Consider the following 23,725-nt stretch of genomic DNA (forward strand, 5'->3'; position numbering starts at 1 on the left):
TGGGTGAGTGCATGATTATAATAGGAAAGTGGAGTGGAGTGGGCGGCCGCATGCAGCACATGATGATCATTAAGTTGGGGATGATGATGCTGCTGCACGGCGGCCAGTAACCCAGGCAAGAAACACAAACATTCAAACAGACAGACGCCACGCAGCACTTGAAGAACACGCCGCACTCTCGAATGCTGCGTGGGTGGAGGCAGAGGCAGAGGCTGAGGCTGAGGCGGTGCTCTGGTGTTGTTGAGAAGTGTCGAGCCACACAGGCAAATAGGTTTGAAGAGGGCAGCCTATGTTGACTGACTGACTGTGTGCGTGTGTGTGTGTGTTTGTGGCATGCACCCGATTTGAGGCTGCAATGGCAATCCGGGTTGCAAATGCCATTGAGACATTAAGTGGCCGAGCACACAACTCGATTCATTCCAATCCGTGCCGGTCATCAAAGCAAGTCCACAAAGTAAGCGAATTCGAGTGGATCCGCATCATCGGCTGATGGGGCTGAGCACTTGAGCTTCGATCAGATATCACAAATTGATTGCATGTTTCATGGTCATGCGGCAAATGAAAATTGGAAATACTTAAAGAAAATTAGCTGATAAAGCCAAAGAGAGAGAGAGAGAGAGAGCGCCTTAAATGCGGGTCAATTAGATCTGATACAACAGAGAGGGGAAACTCTTTTAGGAAAATTGCAATTAGTTCTCTGCGTATAGCCCAAAACAAAGATCGTGCTCATAGATCACAACATGCTAAATAAACTGAAACGTAAATAAACACACGCAGAATTTGCGAAGTCGGAAGAGCAGATAGATCAGATATACCGTTATCGTATATAGAGATATATATAGCTGATAGCTTCAATAAATCAATATAAGTATTGGTATATAGAAATGGGTAAGAAAGAAATATATACATATATATATATATATATATATATTTTAAATATATATCAATGAAAAATTTAAGAATCCTCTGTACAGTTAAATATCTCTTTAACAATTAAATATACATATGTACATATATTATTTTTACGTAGCACATTTCTCACTTAAAATCCAATTTTCAATAGATTGCTTAAATTTTTATATACTATACAAACTCAATGCACTTACAATCATTCTCTGGTGGGATCGGTCAATGCACCAGAGACTGAAGTAAAGCACTCTTGCTATGCATAAATCTTTCACTTGAGGTCAGGTTAAATGCGATACAAAGACAGCGGTGTATTCATATGGGGGGTAGCGCTCGAATAGGGTAAATTCTATGAAGCACTTACCTTAAACATCATCGGATTGCGATCAATGTCCGATTCAGCATTTTCACAAAGGGTTTCCGTTTCCGAGAGAAAGGCGAGAAACTGCCAGAGAACAGAGAAACGATTAGAGAAATGTGATATCATATGAATCGAGATGATTGCTAACCTGATCCATTTTGCGATCGAACGATTGCAGATCTTGCACAGCGGCGTGCAGCAGTTTGCCTCGGTTGATAACACCGTTATTCAAGTTGGTATAGCTGCAAGGAGAATCAAAAGAAAATATATTAAATGTAATATATATATAAATCAATATAATATATTCATAGGTGATACATGCGATATAGCAGACAAATATTATATATCGGTGGTTGTGGAAGCTTTAAGAATTTGCTGATATTAAAATGTTTACTATAGTTGGAATCAGAAACGAAATCTTCCCTTTCCTTTGGACAGGTTAAATGATTTAAATCTATATAAAACTTATCTAATCAAGTTTTATATAGATTTAAATCATTTAACCGTTCACATTTAGCAATATATATACATATATATTCATATACTTTTTTAAGACTTCAAAAGATTATCTATATTTTAGGATTCAATAAGTTTTCTTAAACAGAATGAAAAAAAAGTTCTTGAAAAAGTCACAAACATTCTACACTCTTACTTCTTCTATGCATATTAAAGCACTTCCAACAGCTAAGAGGTTTATTGATTGAGTATTCTCCAAGAATTTAAGGATTTTCTTCAGGTTTCGTTTGCACCTGCTGTGATTTATTTGATTTGTGTTTATAATGCTGAGGCTTGGCAAGTGCAAGTCATTAATTCGCATTACACGCAAAGCGCACAAGTGCTCGGAATTGAAAACGCGTAACTATTTGCATTTTCGCACTTCATTTGGCTCGACAGAGTCGCTGCACGATGATTTCAATAGACGACACTCACCGTTGATTAATGGACTCAGTCATCTTCTTAACTCTGGAAGTATCATCGTTGGGATAGACTGCAATTAGTTTCTGCGTCAGCTCGCTGAAGAGGTCGAAGTGCTGCTTATTCTGATGCAGCTCGGCGTGGAAGGACTGCGGATATATAAAGGGAATAGATTAATTTATGCAAGCCATGTGAGCGATGCCAGCACAAGTCACCTTCTGCTCCTTCTGCTGGGCCTCCAGTATGTCTGCTGTGGTGGCCACGGTGCCCATTCGCTCCGCTCGCTGCTCCATGCGCGCCAGCCACATTTCCAGCTCGACGCGCTTGGCCTCGAACCTGCCAATCGGATTGAAGCAATTAATTGGATTGACCCCAAAGTGGGCTAAAGGATAACCTACCGCTGCGAATCGCTCAGCATGCTCTTCAGCTGCGCCGCTCGCTGCAGCACGCACTGCGACGTCTCATCCCAATGCTCCCTCAGGCGGGTAACTGTGAATGCCGCAATAGAGAACAGTTTAATTAATGGTTCACCAGAGAGCCTAGCATTTTGGTTACTGTTAAACATTATTAACTAAGAACAACAACAATAAAACATTTTAATCGAGTGACAAAAGTTAGCTGCGGTGTAGTTTCTAGTAAACGGTAAACGGTAAACGGTAAACGGGGGAACCCTTGGAGCCCCATTCAACATTTATTGATCAGTTGTAAGTGTGTGTGTGTGTTGTGTGTGAAACGCCATGCAACATCATTAGTAAACAAGGGAGGAAACTAGAGAGAGAGAGAGACAGAGAGAGGTGTGCTGCTGCTCTGCTCCACTTGTTCGGCAGGTCTTTGTGTGTGAGATGGTCTCAATTATTATCAGATTAGTTGGAGTCCACTCTGGTATCTATCGGCACTAGCCGTTGTTAGCTCTCACACAGCTGGGTTAGCATAAACACAAATTGTATTCGTTACCTTTCAGAAAGCAACGTAAATAGTCTAAGTCAGCTGCACAATGCGGTGCTATGGAAAACTGTTTCAATTCTAACAGAGAGGTATAGAAGTAAGATAGAATAGAAGAGAATTCATAATGTTTGCAATTAAATAAATATATAAATAATTAATTATAAAAAGAAAAATAAAATAGAGGAATAAACTACAGCTTAATTTATATTAAACTAAGCAAATAAAATTTATTTTGCCTTTACGGAAATATTTTTGATTTCTTGAGTAAAGCATTATTTTTTTATTTGAAAAAAAGTATATAAAAAAAAATTTAAAAAAATAAATAAGTAATTAAAAAAATAATAATAATAATTAAATAAAAAAGTGTTGGTAAATACCATATATATTTTATAATTTACATTATATCAATAATATAATTATGCCTAACTATCTTAGCTTAAAAAAAATAATAATAATATTTAAAGAAAATAAATAAATAAATAAATAAAATTCAAATTAGATTTTTCAACTTAGGATCAAGTTTTTTTTTTAAATGTATATCATCATATCGTCATATATATCATCCTATATATCGGCTGCCTATCTAAACTCAAGCACTAGGCGCTGATCAGTTCATCAATCAATCAGTCAATCCGATTCCAGCTTACCCTGAATGCCTCCAGCTGCGTTCTGCGATATTTGCGTCTCGTCGTGGGAGGAGCGTCGACGCATGCGCAGCTCCTCTCGGGAGAGTCCGACGGGCACGACGCCATTGCCGGCGACGATCTGGGCGGCAGCAGCAGCGGCGGCCGCAGCTGCCCGCGACTGAGCCTGATGCTGCAGCAGGGCAGCGGCTGCTGCCGAGCCGGGCAACTGGCCCATGTTGTGCACCACCTGGGGCGGAATGTTGCCCAGCAGCTGCTGGCGGATCTGTTCACGGAACTCGCTGCTCAGCGGCATGGGTGGCTGTGGCGACTGCTGCTGCTGCTGCTGCTGCTGCTGTTGGGTGGACTGCGCCGCTGGCGGAGCACCGCCGCCGGACAGGTTGTTCTGCATGCGATGGCGACTGTACTGCAGCTCCAGCGGCAGATTGCGGTCGAGGGAGCGCATGTGGTGCTCGATGGTGGAGCGCATTGATTGCTCCACCTGCGAGGCCGACGCGGACGACACAGAGGAGGAGGATGAGTTGTGTAGGGATTGCTGCTGTGCCTGGGCACGCAGTTGCTTCAGTTCCTCCAGCGATTGGCGCGAGTCTCCTGCACGACTCTCGTCGAGCGACAGATTGCGCTCGTAGTTGCTGGTGCGCAGATTGGCTGAGCTGCCCAGGTGGCGGCCACCTCCTGCGGCCAGGCTGGCCTTGAAGCTCAGATCGAAGTTGTTCTGGACGGCGGCCTCCAGGCTGCGCAGGTTCATCTGCTCCTGCATGGCGCGCTCCATGTTACGCAGGCCGCTCTCAATGCCGCGCAGCGCATCCTCCGAGCCGAACTCATCCGTGGGCGAGACGGCCGCCGGAGCTGGTCGTTGGTTTAGCTTCTTGGTCTCGCTGGCTCTCGTTGGCGCCGGCGACGGCACCGGAATACAATTCGCCAGCGTGTTCACATTCTTGGAGCTCTGCTCGCTCAGCGCTGCCACTGCCGACTGCAGCACGAGCGGCGGCGGCGGTGGCGGCATCTCGAAGGGATTGGAGCAGCGGCGCGCAGCCATCGCCTCGGCGGACAGCGTCGAGTGTTTCTCCGGCGGCAGCGGCGGCTTCTCCTTGAACTTGAGCCCCGCCAGCGGCGAGTTCTGTGCGCTGTTCTGCGCCGAGCTCTGCGCGGAGGCGGGCTTCTTGGGCAACGGCGGTGGCTGCCGCAAAGGTGGCGGCAGCCCGGGCACCACCACATGCTGGCCATCGGGCAGACTCTTCAGGCTGTGCCGCTTGGGTGGAATTTCCGGCGGTGCCGAGCGCTCGCTGGCGCCGCGTGCCGGAATCGCGGGCACGGGCCGGCTCTGCGGTGGCAGCGGTGGTGGCACCGCCTTCTGGCCAGGGGCCGTCTGCTCCTGCGAGCTCTGCTTGCGCAGCAGCTGCTGAGCGCGCATCGCTGCCTGGGCGGCCAGCTCGGAGTTGAGGCGTGGTATCTGCGGCGCCAGCTTCGGCAGCTGCTCATCGGGCACCGTTGGCGGCACCGGCGGCGGCGGCTTGGCAGTCATCGCTGGTGCTCGATTGTCCTGTGCGTGGCAATGTTGTGCGCGCTGGGGGGGGGGGGCGTTCTGTTGTGCGTAGCTGCGACAGCTGCTAACGTTGGCTAACGGCTAACGGACCGATGGGCATTTACTTCACTTCACTTCACTTCACTGTGCGGCATCACGTGCGGCATTCGATATGTATACTTTGCATTGTCTGACGCGGCGTCAATTCAATAAAGAATGATAATGATAAACCAAAAATAAAATTATGTCTGCATTGTTGACATTGATAAAGGCTTAACAAATGCACCGATAACAACAACAGTAACAACAGCAACGGGAGCAGCAACCCCTCGCTGGTTAGCCGGCATTTGGCCCCCACGCGAGTTTGCGTCCGGGTCTGGGTTTGTTTATACGGCGTGCCGGAAACTCAACACAGTTACAGGCCACAAGCAAACACACAAATAAGCTGAGCACACAGGTAAGCGCGCACTAAGAGAATGCTAGTAGAGTGCGAGTGTGGACCCAAGAGAGCGTTCTCTTTGCAAACGGCCAACCCACCAGGCACTACTAACCACAACCCACCCACCCACTTCACCCACCTCACACACCACACGCACGCAGCTCTCACAGTGGGTTATTGCTCTTTCACACACTTTTTCACCACACTTTGCGCCTGGCTCTGCGCCGGCTGTCAACGCACAGGCAGAGGGAGAGGGGGAGGAAGGGGCAGAGCAGGAGGCAGAGGCGGCATTTGCTTCTCCTTTTTTGTGTTTTTGGTAATCTCTGAAAATATTGCAACTGTTTTGCTTTGCTCGCTGCTTCGTAGTACAGTAGTAATAGTAGATAAAGGACTGATAAGAGGTGAAGCACGAAATTTGTAAGTCTATAATATAGAATAATGTGAGCTGTTCAGCTTTGCTCTCACTGTACAGTAGTTACTGAATATGAGAGACTGGTATGAGGTGAACATGGAATGGAATGAATGGAAATATAAGAGGAATGTATATGACTATAGTATTGAGAGAATAGAGTTGACTAAATGATGACAACTGAATGTTTCCTTTGGATGTCTGTAATCATGTACAGTAGGTATTCGATATGACAGACTGGTCTTGGGCGAAAACGTAAAAATTTGTATGTCTATAATATTCAGTAATGTGAGCTGTCTAATTGATGACATTGGAATTTTTTAATTTACTCTCTGTTTCACTATGCAGTATTTATTGACTATGAAAGACTGCGATGAGTCGAAAATGGATATATATGAGTCATATTTATATGACTACAATATTGAGTGACAACATTTGATTAGCTTGGATGTCTTTAAACCTGTACAGTGAGCATTCGATATGAGAAACTGGTCTTAACTAAAATAGAAATATATGTATGTGGAATTTTCAGTTATATAAGCTGAGTCAACTAGATTATGAAAGTGCTATGTGAAGCTTTGTTAGCCGTTTCGTTGTACGGTAATTATAGTATGTACATATATAAAGGACTGACATGGCATATGAATAGAAATATATACAAACATCTTAAGTATATGGGTATTGAGTAATATGAGCTGACTAGATGTTGACAATGTGGTAGTAAAATGTATGTCTATCAGCTGAAATGTGAAGGCTGTTTAATATATGAAAATACCCTATGAATCAGACTGCTATGACTGATGCATATACAAATAACATATTATAGACCCAACCTTCATCTTAAGAAGGTTATCTACCGAAGAAATATCTTGCAAAATTTTCCAGATTTTTTGTTTTATACTAAATGCATCATAAGAATTGAAGAATTGAACCAGGAACTATCAGAATTTTTTTCAAGATATTTAAAAACTGGCAACCCTTATTTTGTTTATATTTTTTTTGCCATTGTTTTCTTTACTTTTTTATTTAACGAATATTCAGTTTTATTTATAATTAGCTCATTTTTTATTCTTTCTTCATAGCTAGTCCTTACTGTATATTATTTCAGACGTGTCTGCAGTGAGTAAATATGGGTGTATAGCTGAGTGCACAACACTGCAAGGCAACAAAGGCACACACACACTTTTGCTCTCTCGCTCTCTCCCACACACACACACACATGCACACACTCCCACACACACACACACATACACCCATCGCACACATTCATCGCCTCAGTTGGCCGGCAAACGCAGTCGAAATGTATGCAGCAAAGTTTTACGCAGCAGCAGGAGCAACTTTTGCCCCGTTTGGCTCTTGACGCCTGCAACAAGGTGCACGAGGCAAGTTTGTGTCGCATGTGTTGCTGTTATGCTTGTTGCGGCTGTTATTCCATTTGTGTGCCTCGCTTTTATTGTCCTACACCAAACCATGCCGTACCGTACCGTACCTTACCGTCCATCCGTTCGTCCCTTTCCTTTGCCGTGCCATTAAACCCCAGAAATCGCCCGTGGCAGGTGCATTTAACTTCTGGCTCACCTTTAAATGCATATAACAATGTAGACGTTGCAATGGCCTGCTGGCCATTTCGCTTACTACACTTTTATTGTCTGTCTTGCCTGCCTATGCCCCCCTCTCTCACTCTCTCTCTCTCTCTCGCACGCACTCACTATTGTGGCTCTGCTGCAATTTGTATGGCGAACTGTCTGCGGTTGTGTTTGGCCTTTGTTCTGCTCAAATGCTTGACTTCATTTGATGGTTTCTCGTTTCGTTGTTTTTATTCGTTTTTATTTTTCTCTTTTTTTTTCTCTTTAAATCATGTGCAACCGCATTGTATACGATAGTTGCTCGTCCCTTTTGGCAAACCTCTGCTCACTAATTACTCGACTTTTCACAGTGCCCTCTGCCTCCATCAAAATCAGCTTCGCAAACTATTTGTTTTTAACTCTTTACTGCCAACTTTTTGCAATTAGTTGAAATTATTTTGCAGTTCGAGCGCTCTTGTGCTGTAATCCGCTTAGTTTAAAACGTGAATATTTTAAGTGCTTTGAGCTGCATACACAAATGGCCAGATTGGAAATCGCTTTGAAGTACACAATTCCACATAATCAAGCAGTCAATCAAGCGGGTATATTCGTTTTAGTCCTTTGAAAGGTTTTTTTTCTAGAAATTTCTTTAAAACGTAATTTGTTTCTTGGCATAAATAGGGAGGAATTTATCGACTGCTGGTGGCATAAAATCTAACGTTTCTTGAAAGGCAAAAATCTATAAAAACTATATTCAGTGATAGATCTAAGAAGTTTCTATAGAAAAATTTACAGAGTTATTGTTTTTCTGGAATTTTCTGGTAACAATTTGCAATGAACCGAGCTTGATATACTAAATGAATAAGCTACATAAGCAACAACGTAACTTTATGTTTATAATCAATCTATCCATATCCACATTTCGAGTTATTATCCTAAAATCATATATAACGATATATTTGATTATGTATATGATAGACCAAAGCAGATACACAGAATTATGTTTAAGGCTTTCTATCATATAGACTATGGCTCGTTCTACATATTTTATATGTATCTAAACTTCAACATCTCATGATACAATGTCTAAGCATACAAATATTTTATGTTATACAAATACTTTTAGGGCTGTCTATTATTTAGACTGTAGACAAGTCTATATTATCTGCATTAACTATATGTATATATAACTCTGCTCAACTTCAATTCCCTGGCCATTTTCAGTTCCAATTCCCTACTGCTCGAAAGTTAAACCTAAACTAACCCTGTTCATTCTGTTAGTTGTATCCAAACTTTGGTACTTTCAGCTCATAACGTATTCAATGGAACAATACAAGCATCGCCCACAAAGTGAAACGAGACGAATCAATCAACAGCAAATTCCATTGTACACTTAGTAAATGAAATGTGTCCTAGGCAGTCCGTTTAACGGCAATACGACAGACAGTCCATTGAAACATTCACATTGTTTTTTTGGCCAGCTCATGAATCAGGCTAACAAAACACATTTTAAGTAAGTAAAGAAATAAGACTGCTCTGTAGCCATGACAAAACGTATCCTAATTTGAATAAATTGAGGCCTACTGCACGTGGCGACAGGCATCTATGATAAACAGCATGAAAACTTGTTACGCCAAATAAGAAAAGTTCAGGGTTTTCCTTTTGCTTTTTCACAAATAGACTCAAGCGACAGCCGGCGCTGTGAAAACTTACAACATGGCTTGGAATGGTAGGCGTGGTGGGCGTGGCTGGAGAGGCATAACAAATAAATAGACTTGAAAACTATTTGAAAGAACAACACAACACGTTCGCTGTGAAGCGATTCATGCCGCTGCTGCCTACATCTGCAGACTATATAAATAAAATGTTATTTTCCGCCTAAAAGTATGCAATCAAGTCAAATAACTTGAGTGTGTGTGTGTGTGTGTTCGACGCCGTTTTCAGTGTACAAGTTGCTCGTAGCTCGTTGCTTGTTGTTGTTAGTGTTAGTTGTTGTTGTTGTTGCTTTTGCCATTTGAGTGAGCGCCAAGTTTCATTTGTTTTTTTTTTTTCCTGCTGCTGACTGTGCTGTTTTTACCATTACCATTCCCAAGGCACTCACACACACACACACACACATACACATACACCGCAAATTATGCCACATTCGTTGGCTGCTGCTGCTGCTGCTGCTGCTGCTGCGGCTTCGCGCTGCCTTCAACGCGTTTCGCGCTGCGTGCTCATGTAATTTATTGAAACACATTTCTTTCTCCCATGATGTGAACAGCTACAACAACAGCAACAGGGACAACAACAACACACACAGCCCTATTGTTGTCCTGTTGTTGTTGTTGTTGTTTTAGTTAGCGTCACTTTTGTTGGCTTCAGCTCACGCTTTATTGAATATTTATTATATTATAATTCTGCTGGCAGTCTCTATGTGACATTCATTATGTATTCCGTTATAATATTATGCATCCTTGTTGTATTTTAATTAATTATAGATTAGCATATTATAGCAGCATGGCAAATGTTATGTCCAATACGAGAACAGAAGCACAAATTTATTCTAATTGATACGGAATAATGTGGAGAGTAAGTTAAACAAAAAATCGCACATTGAAAATCAGTTGAGAATACAACTTAAATATAAATTTAAAAAAATAAAGAGAATTTATACAAAAATAACAAAATTAATAAATAAAAAAAAAATAAAATAAAAATAAAAAGTTAAATAAAAAATAAATTTAATATAAAAAAATAATTAAGTTATATTTGGAATGCAATTAAAAAAAATATATAATTAATTTAACACAAATAAAAAAATAAAATAAAAATAATAAAAATATTAATAAGTACAATAAAAATAATAATAATATTAGTTAATAAAAATAATAAGTAAGCACATAAAAGAAAGAAAATGAATTGGTTAATAAATAAATCAGATATGCAAAACAACAACCTAAAGTGTTATTAAAATGCCTCAAAACAAGGTTTATAATAATACATAAATAAATAACAATAATGTGTCAAGACATATAAGAGCTGCACTTTTAGTTCAAGATTATTTTTAAAATTATGTTATGATAATAATTCTCAACATAATATAGAATGTATAAAGGAAAATAAAGCCTTAATATTTGAAGCATTATAATGAAGCAAAACAAAAGACGATGAAACGTCTTATGAGACACAAATAACAACTGTTCTTAGCTAATTAAATGTACCTAAACTAGACAAAGAAAACAGGATGCAGGAACACAAAGGGCAATGCCCAGTTAGAGCATATTCAAAGGCTCCACCTTGAAGGTTGAAGCTATCTAGCTACATACTCCAAAGTGTGATGCAGCTCTTCATGAGGATAGACCAGCATCAGAGCCACTACCAGACTGACGGTGCTTGGAGCATTTTTAGCTCAAACATAAATTAATAGATAAATGCAATAAAAATAAATACAATAAAAAACAAAAAACAAAAAACAAAAAAAAAAAAACAAAAAAAACAATCAATAATTTTCTGCAGTGTCGAATAAGCAACAATTTATGAATACTAAATGAATATATACTAAAGTAAATAATTTTTCAATATTCAAAATTATTGTCAGCTGCATTTGTTCAAGTATTAATGAATGATTAATTAAACAACATTTTTAATATTAAACATTCTTGTAGTTAAAAACAAAAATAATGAAAGCAGAGTAATAAATATGTTATGAAATAAGCCCTATATTAATATTAAATTTATGTCAATTATATTTTATTTATAATTATATTTTTTAATTTTTTTTTTAATATTTTCCTGACCATTAGTTACTGAATTGAAAATTTATATTTCATTTAAATTATACAATATATTCGTTCATTTATTTATATAGAATTATTCCGTTGTTGCATTTGTTTTTTAACACTTTCTGCTTAATTGTGATAATGCGATTAAATTGTTTGGCAAATACTTGAATGAATTTGTAATTGTTTCGATTGCACGACAAATAAATCCAATTGATTATATTCACAGATCCCACTTGCATTTCCACATTATTTGCATTCTCTCTTCAATTTTTTTAGCTTTAACTATGACAATGACACTTTTATCTGAATGCGTTGTGTAGCACGGCGTTCAGCAATATTTGCGGCTTTTGCCACCCTCACGTTTATTGATTTACAAAAGTAGCGGCAACAAAATTGGCAACACAAACTACAACAACAACAACAGCAGCAACAAGGGCACTACTACACCGCCTGCAGGGTGTGTGTGTGTGTGTGTGTGTGTTTGTGTGGGGTAACAGACAGGGCTGGGCAATAATCCAATGCAGACAGAAACTTTAAATGCCGATTTTGTGGCTTGACTTTTCTTAGCACTCAAGCATATATAAAGCGCACACACACACACACACGTAAATATATATAGCTACTAGCACACACACGCACACTTGCGCAGGCGAGCTGCTCTGCTAATTGAATGCAATTAATTTGGCTTAAAAAACGAGTTTCTCGCTTCTTCTTTTATCTGTGTTATTTAAAATTTACAGTTTTTGAGCAAGAATTTTCACGCGTCGCGACGTCACGAGACAACAGTGGACAGAGGCGGGCTGAGACGGCTCGAGTCCATAAGAAAAGATAGCTGCAATGGCTACGAGTCGAGATTCACAACCGTTTGTACGCAGTCAAAGCCCACGAATGTCCTGGGCCGACTGCCCTCAGAGTCCCAACTGGCCGTGAACAAAGAGCGCAGCGTTTTCAACACGGAACTGTTTTTACTACGCTTTCGATACGCTCACGCTCACGCTCACGCTCACGGTGGCGCTCTCTGGCGGGCGGTACCAGCAACCCCCAAAAGGCGGGTAAACAAAGATGGAAAAGCACGTTAGCTGGGGCGCAGCAGCAACCCCAGCATAAACACAACTCCGGCACGGTCGCCCCCACACACATACACGCACACACACCTCAACAGAAAGACAAACAACCACCCACCTGGCGACTCTCACTCACACAGTCTCTCATCTCTCTGTATTCCATTCGGTTCTCTTTCGCTTCGCCATGCTGTTTGGCATTTCTCTGTTGTTTCGCTCTCTTTCGGCCGGCATTCCGGCAGTTTGTTTTGCTTGTGAATGTCATGCGCAGTGGGTGCTCCATAGCCGGGAGCAGCCGGAATTCAAGCAGCGCCCGCCAGCCTTCCTGCCACATGTTGTGCGTGTCTGCCGCGAACCTTGATAACTGATAAGAAACTTTAACATCAGCTTTGCACAGGGTTGCACACACAACAAGCGTGCCGAGGCCATTGACGGAATTCTCTGTGTGTGTCTAAATATATTTATATATATATACATGTATATATATATATGTGTGTGTGTGTGTGTGTGGTTGTTGTTTGTCGTGGCATCGTAGATATTTGCTTTTAGACTCACGCCCTCTGTGTCCCCCTTTTTCAACCAGCTTCGAGGGTGGTAATAACGTCAGAATTTCTGAAAGTTGAGTCGAGTGCAGCGGTTTTAATGACTGAAAAAGGAATACCAGGCATTCCCTTTCCCCCTCTCTCTCTCTCACGCTCTCTCATTCTCTGTGAGGAATATGAAGCGCGTTTTCTGCATAAGAAAATATAAATTAAAATACACCTCAATGGCAAAGCGGCAATTGCCTGAGCTGTAAATAAAGGAGCAGATTTATTTGACTGAAATTGTGCAGCCTTAAATTGGGCAAGAAATTTAAGAGCTGTGGGGGAATTTATTATATCGTAGAGAATTCTAATAACTTTTTAAAACTAAACTATGAAAATTTCAATATATTTGAAACCGAAACTAGATTCCAAGAGTAGTTGAGCTGAGAACTGAAAGAGTTTTCTAAAATTGATAATAATCAAAAAGACAATAACAATCTAAAAGTCTTCAACTAAAATAAAAAATAAAACAACAAAAAATAACAGCCAAAACTATTTCATATTATAAACTGTCTGTGCATAATTTCGACTGAATATAAATTAAAATTCATTTTAGCTAAGCTCATGAAATCGTAGGAGCACTTGAGCAGAGCACTAAATCCACTCACACACATGGCAGTCACGTACTGCGCTAACAACAGGACAATTTGCGTAATCAGTGAGAGGAGATTCCGGACTAAAACCCAGCGGATTAACGAGGCTCCAGTTGAAGGCAGCCAAGGACTAAAGGACCATGTTGGCCAAGTTAGCAGCAAGCAAGCATACGCTGTAACCTGTAATATTCACAAACATTTTGCACATAACTTTCATGCGGAAAAATGTTGTGCGAAAACTATCTGGCGCATAGCTTGGCGACTGAAAGCCAAGCCTTGGCCTGTCTACAGCCTGCTAGCACAATTATTTAATTTAATGTTGCTTTCAAAATTGCGGCAGAAGCGTTAAGTGCTCAAGTTGCACAAAGCCAGAGCCAAAGCCAGAGCCAGAGCCAAAGCAGAAGCCCAAGTCATAGCCCCCAATTGCCCCTGGTCAAAGGTCTGAGGTTAAGCAGTCATGAAGACGTCGCTTTTAAGTAATTAAAAACAGAAACGCTTTTAAGCCCCAACAACGAATTCCAAATACACTTTAAAAGTTGAGTCTATGAAATAGATTGAAGTATTTACATATATGTGATTGTAAAGGGAAATGAAACTAAGGGCAGATTCATCGATAAAAATCTGTTGAGCTTTTATCAATATTTCATAGAAATTATAGGTCTACACATAATTAAAACACTTAAAAAAAAAAAATAAAAATAAATTTAAACATATTGAAAACGCATTAAAATGTTTGGATTATTTTTGTTCTAATTTTTATTTTTTGTTTAATTTATATATTTTAAGGCTAATTATTAATGTCTAATTATAATTGTCTGTTAACATTTTTTTATGATTTATATTGTTTATGTAAATTTATTTTTAGATTATTTTTCCCGACATTTTTTTATTATTTATATTGTTTATGTAATTTTATTTTTAGATTATTTTATTTATTTTATTTATTTATTCACTATATTTAATGTAATTTTATTTTTTAATTTTTTAAAATATTTTTTATATATTTTTTATCTATTTTTTTATTTATTTTTCATATTGTTAAATTCTTATTTTTAACCTCATTAATATGTTTATTCTTTATATTTGTAATGTAATTTTATTTTTTAATTTTTTAAATTATTTTTTTTTTTTATATTTTTTATTTATTTATTTTTTTTTTCATATTGTTAAATTTTTATATTTAAACCTCATTAAAATGTTGCATTATTTGCCAAAATTGTTTTTATTTTTTTTATTTATTATTTTTGATATATTTAAATTTATTTATTTTTTATTTTTATTTTAATTCAAATATTCTTTTTAATGCAATACGTTTTTTTAATAAAATTTCGGTGTGCAATATATTTTCTTTTTTCAGTCAAGACATTAATTTCAATAGAATTTCAATTCAAACTCGGCTTTAATCTTTGCTATTTGCTGCAAACTCATTCCGAAATTCATAAAAACGGCTCACGTATCGCTCTGTTGCCAAATATGATAAACATTAGCTAAATTATTTACGGCTCATCAGATAGTCATAATGCCCATCCCCCCGGCGAGGGCATCAAAAGCCAACAACTTCTTGAAAGCGCAGACACAAGGCAGGAAGCGCCTGCCAGGCCAGGGGAGTCTCCTGGGGTCTAGCGAGGCCAGCGGCGGTCGGAGTAGGCCTATTAAAGCATATAATGGCGTGAAGTGGGCGTGGTGCTGGGCCAGAACGGGTGCAGGTTGCAGATTGCTGAGAGAAAGACGACAATTAGAGGCAATTTGGTTGCTGGCTTCAGCCCAGGGCCGGGCACCACACACTGGGCACAATTATCCGCCGGAGTGGGCGAGTGCGTTGTCCTTTAGCAGCATTGTGCATTGTTATTGCTGATATACTGTTGTTGCTGCTGTTGTTGTTGTCGTAGTTGTTGCTTCTGCTGGCTGGCTGAAGGAGCAGCAAGTGCAACAGCAACAACAACAACAGCAACAACAGCAACAGCCGCTGCACTGAAATTGCATGTCAAAGACAGATTTACGAGCAACGCTCACACATTGCCCGGCTGTGCCTATGCCTCGGCGCACTCTCCGCACCCTTCGCATCCTGGGCACACTATAAACGATAACAAAGCCGGGTCGATCGGGTTGGCACAACTTTTTGCCTGGCCGCACCCCTTGGCACGCCATCCAGCCATACGAGATAATAAATAATGGTTTAATTGAGCGTCAGCTTACAAAATGCGTAATTAATTGATTTTGTGTACAGTTCGCTTGGTTCCAGATAAGCGACAGACCCGGCCAGCCAGCCTGCCAGCCTGCCAGGCAGCCTATCCCATCAGTTGGCCCAACCTCAGCCAGTTGCCCACAATGTGTGTGCCAAAGCCAATTATTTCGGCAGGTGAACAACTTAATTGTACCGCAATCGCATTTGTGGTTGAAATTTAGCAATTGACTCAAGAGGTTTGAAATTAATTATACATGAAAATTGTGATTGTATTTCGTCAACCTCTGATGAGATGGGGGGCAGAATTTGCAAGGTTTCTTAAGACAGACTCACTCAGCGAACTAACTCTAAAATAAATAGTAAAAAATATAATAAATATGCAGATAAAAGCATAAAGTAATTGGTTTAAAATACCTATACCTCCATATATACTTAACACCTTCTACTAAATAATGTCCTGTCAGAGTTATCAAACTGTTTGACTGATTGAAAACTACATATAATATTAGTAGAGCATTTCCCCTTTAACAACTGCTGAAATTATTACATATTCCCGGTAACAATTACCCCACCATGGTTATATAATAAGCCATAGGCAACTTATTTCTTGGAAGTAAAATAAAACTAAAAGAAATAAAATAAAAGCAACAGAAGTAATGAATCTATCCCCCACCACTGGCCATGTGACGTTCGTAATATGCTCGAGAAATCAGGGGAAAAAAATAAGGAAAAAGAAAACTATCAGTATCGGTGACATGTGGCAGAAGCAGGTTGCGACCCAAGTGACGTCTGCGGACGGGGGCAGCAGCAACAGGGATTCCACTTGTGTACGTGCAGGACAAGCTACAAATGTTTATGACAAACCAAACATCATAATAATATGTAAGAGCACACAAGCAATGCAGCCAACTGCAGGCCAATTCCCCCAGAGTTGGCAAACAATGACATCAAATACAAAACTGTGTAAGAGCAGCAGCAGCAGCAGGAGTAGTGGGAGCAGCAGCAGCAGCAGCAGGAGCAGCACTAGCAACAACAACCAAGAGGGACATAAAAATGTTAACCATCCGCCCTGCTGCCGCACCGCATGTCAATTAAATGTCAACTGGCAGAAATTTTAGCTGCCTGCTGCCACATTAAAATTCCACTGAGAGTCAAATGAACGAATCACAAAAAGAAAAAAAAAAACAGCAGAAATATCACATAGAAGTGAGCATGCGCCTCTTGGCATGCAGTGAATGTTGAACTCTCTTGAGGCAACATTTCGCTCTTTGCCAGTGACTCTGCAACTGTAAAGCATATTCACCTCTGCCGGCTTTAATGACTTACCAATTCCAATTTATGTTGCAAGCCATTTTATGCACTCACTGTATGTATGTATGTGTATGACTGTATGTGTGTGTGTGTGTGTGTGTTTACATTACTTTGTATTTGTATTTGTATTTGCTGTGAACTTTGCCATTGTCTTTCAATGCCATTTGACAGCGTTGGCTTCGTCGCCTTTCGATACCTCTTAGCCACCGGAAAGAGGTCTTATTAGACAAAATTCACGGAAGTCACTTAAAATCTCTTACGCATGTAAATGAGAGCAGGCGAACTCTAACTCTGAGCAATAAGCGCACTTAATTGTTGACAATAATCAAAGTTAATTTAAGAGAGATAATTTGAATATATATAAAATCGTTCTTGCTTAGCTTTGGGTAAAAATTATTTTAAATGTAAATAAAATTGATATGTATATAAAGTGAAAATACTATTGAATGTATTTTGCACCAAAGACCTGAGAGTTTTAGTTTACATTTTAGATAAATGTAATTGACTTAAAATTTAAAACTATATTAATAAAACTAAACGAAAAGTCGAGAGGACTCAGGCATCGATTAGTTAGCAACAATGCATTTCTTACCAAAAGATTTTAAAGCATTTAATTTTTTACAACAGTTACAACAATATATATAAGGTATTTTAGAAGTTTACAAACTCGATCAATGATTAAATATGTGAAACATATAAGGCTTTCAATTTAAAATTCAAGACTTAAAAGTCCTTAGCTGAACACTCAGGCAGTTGAAGTTTCACAAAGAAAATGTTTATGGAAATTTGTTTCCAAAAGATCAGTCTTCAAATCCGAATCTCTGAACGTTCTTCATAACTATTACATTGACCATTTGTCCTTTACTGTAATATTTGCACTTATTGGAAAATATATAGGTATTAGACATCTGCATGGATGCATTCAAAAGGTATACTATAGTTGTCAGGTTACTTTAGTATATAGAATGTATAATGTACTATAGTACTTAGTATACAGTAGTACGATATGCTATATGGTGTACTTCATAGTAAATAGTAGTACAGTATTATGTAGTATTCAGCTGTACAATAGTATGTAGTATATAGTAGCCCAGGTGAGGAGGTTTACTAATGTACCTTTGTACCTCTGATTCAAGTGCCGCTCTGATTGTCATCTAAGCACTCATAGCCTCAATTTTAGTCCTGGAACTCAAAGATAAAATGTTTAAATTCCATTTAAATGCCAACTCCCCAACCGTTTACACTCTGTCCACACTACGAGGTATCTCTTTGTTTAATACAGTCTAAAGTTGTATATACAAAAAGGCAGTGTGCAGAGTGGCCCAGCGCCAGGAGCACATGTCCGGCGTTTACATTTTTGCAACTGAAGCCGAGCACAATGTCCGCTCCATGCGCTGGGGCCAGCTTGAGTTGGTTGGAATTTAAAGTGGATCTCGCTCGCATTACTGCTTTCGCTGAACTCCTCCACTGGCCGAGAGTGTGTGCGAGTGTGTGTGTGTTTTTGTCTGTCTGACAAAACGGAAATTTGTTTGCACGAAAGTCGTTATGGGAAATGGAAAATGTGCATATCTCGTTAGATCCCTAGGTGTAGCACAATCTGCATGCAATTCATAATGGCATTTAGCTGACAGCAGCTGAGAGGCCTAATGAAATATCCGTGCACCATGAAATGGGCTCGATTTGCTCAATGAATTGGAAAAAGCTCGCATGTGTTGGGCCCAAAAGGATTCCCGTAAATCCTGAATAAATTAAACGTTCAAGTTCTTTTGAACTTTTCCTCAAATTTACAAGACGAATTTCCATCAATAAATTTTTCAAATATATGTGAATACAATATTTCGTCCTTAAGTGTGACTGGACAATGCTGTTTCCTGAGAACCCATATATATATATATATATATATATTTAAATCGTATTTAAGTGCTTACCTTTTTCCTGCAGCTGCTGACGTTTGATGTCGCCTTTCAGCACCTCCGCCGTGTGGACCAGTTCATTGAGTTGCGGCTTTTTCATTTTCAATTCACGCAAAACTTTCTACAAAGCGAAACGCAGGCGGAGCGAGTGTGAGTGAATGAGGCTTTGAGCCGCCTCCTTTCAGTGAAACTTACCTCCTGCTTCTCGATGGCCAGGCGAACGGCGTCGCCGTCGTTCACCAGCACGCTCTGTATCTTGATCATGTTTTGTTCCCAAGTCAGCCAGTCGGAAATGTGCAAAACGGACTTGTCGAAGCTGCTGGCCAAAGCGCCCACGCCGCTGGGCTCGCTGTTGTAGTCTGCAATTGAAAATGCGAAAACCAAATTTTCATTAAAGAGTGCACGATAATTAGATGTTTTCTGCACGGTCTCAAGCAGCGCTTTTCACTCATTAACAGCCTGCAGCCGGCCGATTGCGGTCAGCGTGGCCAACATTCGCATAGGCCCTAAGCTGCCCCTGCTCCACTGGACCATATTTGCCGACACTGCCCCGCCCACTCAGTTGGTCTTTTTAGAGCGCCTGTCCATAGGCGCATAGAAAAAAGCGCCGAGTGAATGAAAAACTATTTCAACGAAGCAAACTTTCAAGTAGCTGACTCGCAGGACCGCACAGTGGTGCGATTTCAAGAAATATGCCACTAAAAATTTGTATTTATTGTATTTGTATAAATGTCTCGAAATTATATAGTTGTGATATCATTTAAATATTATGCACTATATTTTATTCAATATAAATAAAAAAAATAAAAACAAATTTGCACTAAAATCTCGCCTTACTGGAATTTCAAAAAAAAAAAAATCCTGATTATTTACTTGGAACATATTTTAGTCTATATAAATTTTAGAATATGTTGGTATATGATGGTAATAAAATATAATGACATATGATGGTATAACGACTTATACAGCCACAAGACTTTCAAATCAATATCTGATATTTATATCTTTATGATAATAAAATCTTAATGATAATAATATCTTAATGATAATAAAATATATAAATTCTTAAATTTCTGCATATTATATAACAATAATTTCCACTTAATTTATTCTTCCATGAAAACTTATATAAAAATCATAAAGTAATACCTATATTATACCCCATTTAAAATTTACATAACCACTGTATAATGCAGAAACTTTGTAAGTTCTCGGCTTAAGCCAAGAAAACTCAGAAATGAGCAGCACAATTGCCAAGTTTCAGGAGTGTATTTCAATACGATTGTCAACACTTAAAGCCATAGCTCCATTGTGCAACAATTTCGTCTATGTAGCGCCTGTTTGCAGAGCGGACGCCAGGCACATGCGTCGCAGTCGACATTAAGGAATGCAGCGCACTGAAAAATATTATTTTTAAGTATTTTATGTCATGCCTGACGTGCTCAATGGTAACATTGAATTGGCAACAGGGAGCGGTTACAGATATTTAAAGGCCAGGGAAACACTTGAAATACTTAGCGCGAGGAATTGAAAGAGAAGCCTCGAGCTGTAGTAAGTTCTGTAAGCCGAAGGAGGTAACACAGATACATATTTATGAAAGTTTTCCAAGCTTAAGTTGCACACATAAACCGTGAAAGCAAACCCAATACGTATGTATGTGTGTGTGTGTGTGTGTCTGTGTGTGTGTCTGTGTGTGCCTATGTCCAGAAAGCACGCAGGATTAGAGCACCTATTTGCAACAAGGGATTTGGAGGCGAACAACTCAGCCAGCGAGAGGATGAAGAAGAAAAAAAGCAGGCCTTGAGCCAGGACTTTGCTAGTCCTGTCTATGTTGAATGCCTGAATGAATGAATGACTGAATGCCACGTGTGTGAGAAAGCATTTAAAATGAAATTCATGGGAGTCACAGCACACAAGCAGCCAGCCTGTTAAACAAATATGCGGAAAAGCAGAAACAGCAAAAAAAAAAAATATATATATATATACATATACATATACCCATATGACAAGCCTTAGACACTTCAGTTTTTGTAGCCAAAGAGGCAAAGAAAAAAAAAACGCGTTAAGTGCAAAATTTCTTTTCACCCATTTTGACGCTCGTATTGTGGCCGTCCGCTTCTTGTCTTTCATGCGACAACAATCAGCCCCTGGCAGGTGTAAAATGGTGAACGAATCTTTGGGAAGGAACCATATGTACATATATACAGTTATATATTTGTGAGCACATATGTATATATGTATGTATTCATGTGAAACACGTTGTAATTGGCGAAGGCAAAGGCAAAAGCAAAGGCAGCAGCCTGATAAAGCTAACGTCAACGTTGCCCCGCCTGCAAAATGTCATAATTCATTAAAAACCGTAGAAATTGTATATTTCCACTTGTCGCGCTGCTGGTGCTCAACGTCACTCAGCACTTTACAAATACTCTCAGAGGGCGAGCACATAAGTTTTAATGGGGGCACACTTATTATTTGTATAACAATTTATTATTATGTAAACATTAAATGGTACGAAAAGTATAGTTTTTATTTCAGCTGCGGTGAACAGCGAATGGGACTTCAAAATTTAATTTTAAAGCCAACGAAGCCGCATAAAAGAAAAAGTTTTCAAATTTCAGATTTTAATAAAAATTAAAAAATGAATTTAAATCGTTTTTTTTTTTTTTTAATTTTAGTTATATTAACACAAGTTTTTAAAGTAATATTTTTAACTGAATTTATTTCAAAATTTAGATTTACTTCTAAATAATTAATTTATTAATAAATTTTAATGATCATTTAACAGTTTGATTCAAATATTTTATACATGTTTAATAAGAAATTTTTACTAATTTTTAACATATTTCATTTTGATTTAAGGTAATTTAGTTTTTAAATTTAAATATATATTTTTAAAATTATTTGTATTTTTTATATATATTATTTATATTTATTTTGGGTTAGCTTAACTTTTGCTGCTATACCAAACTATATTTGTTTGTATTATCTTGATTTTCACGGTCAAATACTTTTTAAAGCGCGTTGATAGCTCTTACATCGGTTCAGTTCCTTCCCGCTGAACGATTTGTTTTGAAATGTTTTAGACAAATCCTTAACAGCTGTTTGCCAGCCAATCAAGGCAGACGCAAAAGCTTCGACTAGCAGGAAGAAGCTTTCGCAATGCTTTTAGTCGGTGCCAACTGTGGAGCGGAGCTTTACAATCAGCCAGCCAGCAGCCATTATGTCAAAACTCGTAGCAAGCAGCTTTTGAATCGGAACAAAAGCTTAGCAGCGTAGGCAGTGCAAGCAGTGTCGACTTCGAACGTTAGGAATTTGAAATTCATTATTGTTCCACATACATCAGTACACAACAAAGAACACTTACAATAAACATTAAGACAGACACTACAAAAAAGGGGAAAAATACAAAAAAAAAAAAAAAAACAACATAAATACACGCATCTTGCGCTCAGACATTGCATCCGCTTCCTGCATCGCCTGTATAATGAGTCATATGGCCACACTCAGACGTCGTAGCACAGTCAAAGGCAAACATAACAAAAAGAATACCGCATTTCAGCCAATTGAGCCTGTGCAGTTGGCTAACCGCGACTATGGCCTAGTTCGTGTGACCAATACCGCTTCGACGCCACATCCAAAAATATACCATGGCGTCAATATGCGTACGCTGTCGGATCGTCTTCTAGTGCAAAAAGGCAATGAAGTGAACAGTGAGACAAGTACTGTGAAGAATTACACCTCTAACTTAAACGTAGATTCGGACAAACAGCGTTTGACGGGCCATTTATCGCTTGGCACACCGCATCCCAACAAGGCTGTGGCCATGAATCCTAAAGTGCTCAAAAAACGCATCGATGAACTTAGCTCGAGGAACAACAGTTCGACCGATAGCGAAGGCGCGCCAAGATTAAGAAGTGTTCGATCTATACTAGCAGGGCGCTACCCGCAAACTATCACAGATATGGTAAAGAAGAAGGTCACCCTAGTGACTCCACGCATAATTCAGAGAAATAGCAACGAGTCATTTGAGTTTAAGCAGCATCGACAATCCCTCTGTAAGGCCGAATTCACAATAGCCAGATATGGCAAGAAGTTGAGCGATCAAATAATGCCAAAGCAATCAAAGAGCGTTACGATTGATACGAATCTAATAATCAAGGACCTGGAGGCGACCGAGTTAATTGAGCTGTATATTCAGCGACTTCACTTCTCGGGCAGTTCGGCGTCATCACAAATGAAAATCTTAAATGTAAATAAGAAAATGTTAAGTATTGCGAAGCAGGATATAGCGGAATTGGCCAAAAAGAAATCGTCATTACTCACAATTCCATCTAAACCCCTCATTAAGTGACCTAGCGTAAATTTCATTTAAAAAATATCGAGGATGTTTCCGAACTGAGAGCCGACTCTCCGGTTAGAAGGCATCCTCGCTATTTTTCCAATGCAATTTCAAGACAAGTAAACAAAAACAAAATAGATACACTTATAAATAATTGCGTAAGTCGAAGTATGATCATTTTTCATAAATCGTGTAATAAAACGCAATCGAAAAATCAAAAATGAAGCCAGAATATTTACTTTTAGCAATTTCTAATTTTTCTT

At 39.2% G+C, this 23,725-nt stretch overlaps 2 protein-coding genes across 18 annotated transcripts in view; one reads left to right on the forward strand and one right to left on the reverse strand.

The window, feature by feature from the left end:
* Dys (Dystrophin) overlaps window positions 1–23,725 on the reverse strand; it is a 163,089-nt gene that overhangs the window by 104,122 nt on the left and 35,242 nt on the right. For 13 of the 17 annotated variants that reach the window (XM_089265593.1, XM_018111938.3, XM_018111947.3 and 10 more), the window contains 8 exons: window positions 19,319–19,482; window positions 19,139–19,244; window positions 3,137–3,205; window positions 2,581–2,671; window positions 2,398–2,518; window positions 2,198–2,331; window positions 1,416–1,509; window positions 1,271–1,351 (listed from right to left, as the gene is read on the reverse strand). In XM_089265593.1, the coding sequence (XP_089121719.1) occupies window positions 1,271–1,351; window positions 1,416–1,509; window positions 2,198–2,331; window positions 2,398–2,518; window positions 2,581–2,671; window positions 3,137–3,205; window positions 19,139–19,244; window positions 19,319–19,482 (860 nt within the window). Of the gene's footprint in view, window positions 1–1,270; window positions 1,352–1,415; window positions 1,510–2,197; window positions 2,332–2,397; window positions 2,519–2,580; window positions 2,672–3,136; window positions 3,206–3,774; window positions 5,487–12,214; window positions 12,558–19,138; window positions 19,245–19,318; window positions 19,483–23,725 lie in introns of those variants that run through there. The other 4 variants (XM_089265545.1, XM_089265584.1, XM_089265578.1 and 1 more) reach the window with 2 other exon arrangements.
* On the forward strand, window positions 22,444–23,597 carry LOC149092173 (uncharacterized). The gene has a single exon (XM_089265625.1). The coding sequence runs from the start codon at window positions 22,608–22,610 to the stop codon at window positions 23,472–23,474; it is 867 nt and encodes a 288-aa protein (XP_089121751.1). The 5' UTR covers window positions 22,444–22,607; the 3' UTR covers window positions 23,475–23,597.

This window comes from Drosophila navojoa, chromosome 2, assembly GCF_054131105.1.
Source record: "Drosophila navojoa isolate 15081-1374.11 chromosome 2, UAZ_NAV_1.0, whole genome shotgun sequence".
NCBI lineage: Eukaryota > Metazoa > Arthropoda > Insecta > Diptera > Drosophilidae > Drosophila > Drosophila navojoa.

Excerpts from the sequence above, each read along its gene's own strand:
- LOC149092173 (XM_089265625.1), top strand. The coding sequence starts at position 22,608 with ATGAGTCATATGGCCACACTCAGACGTCGTAGCACAGTCAAAGGCAAA.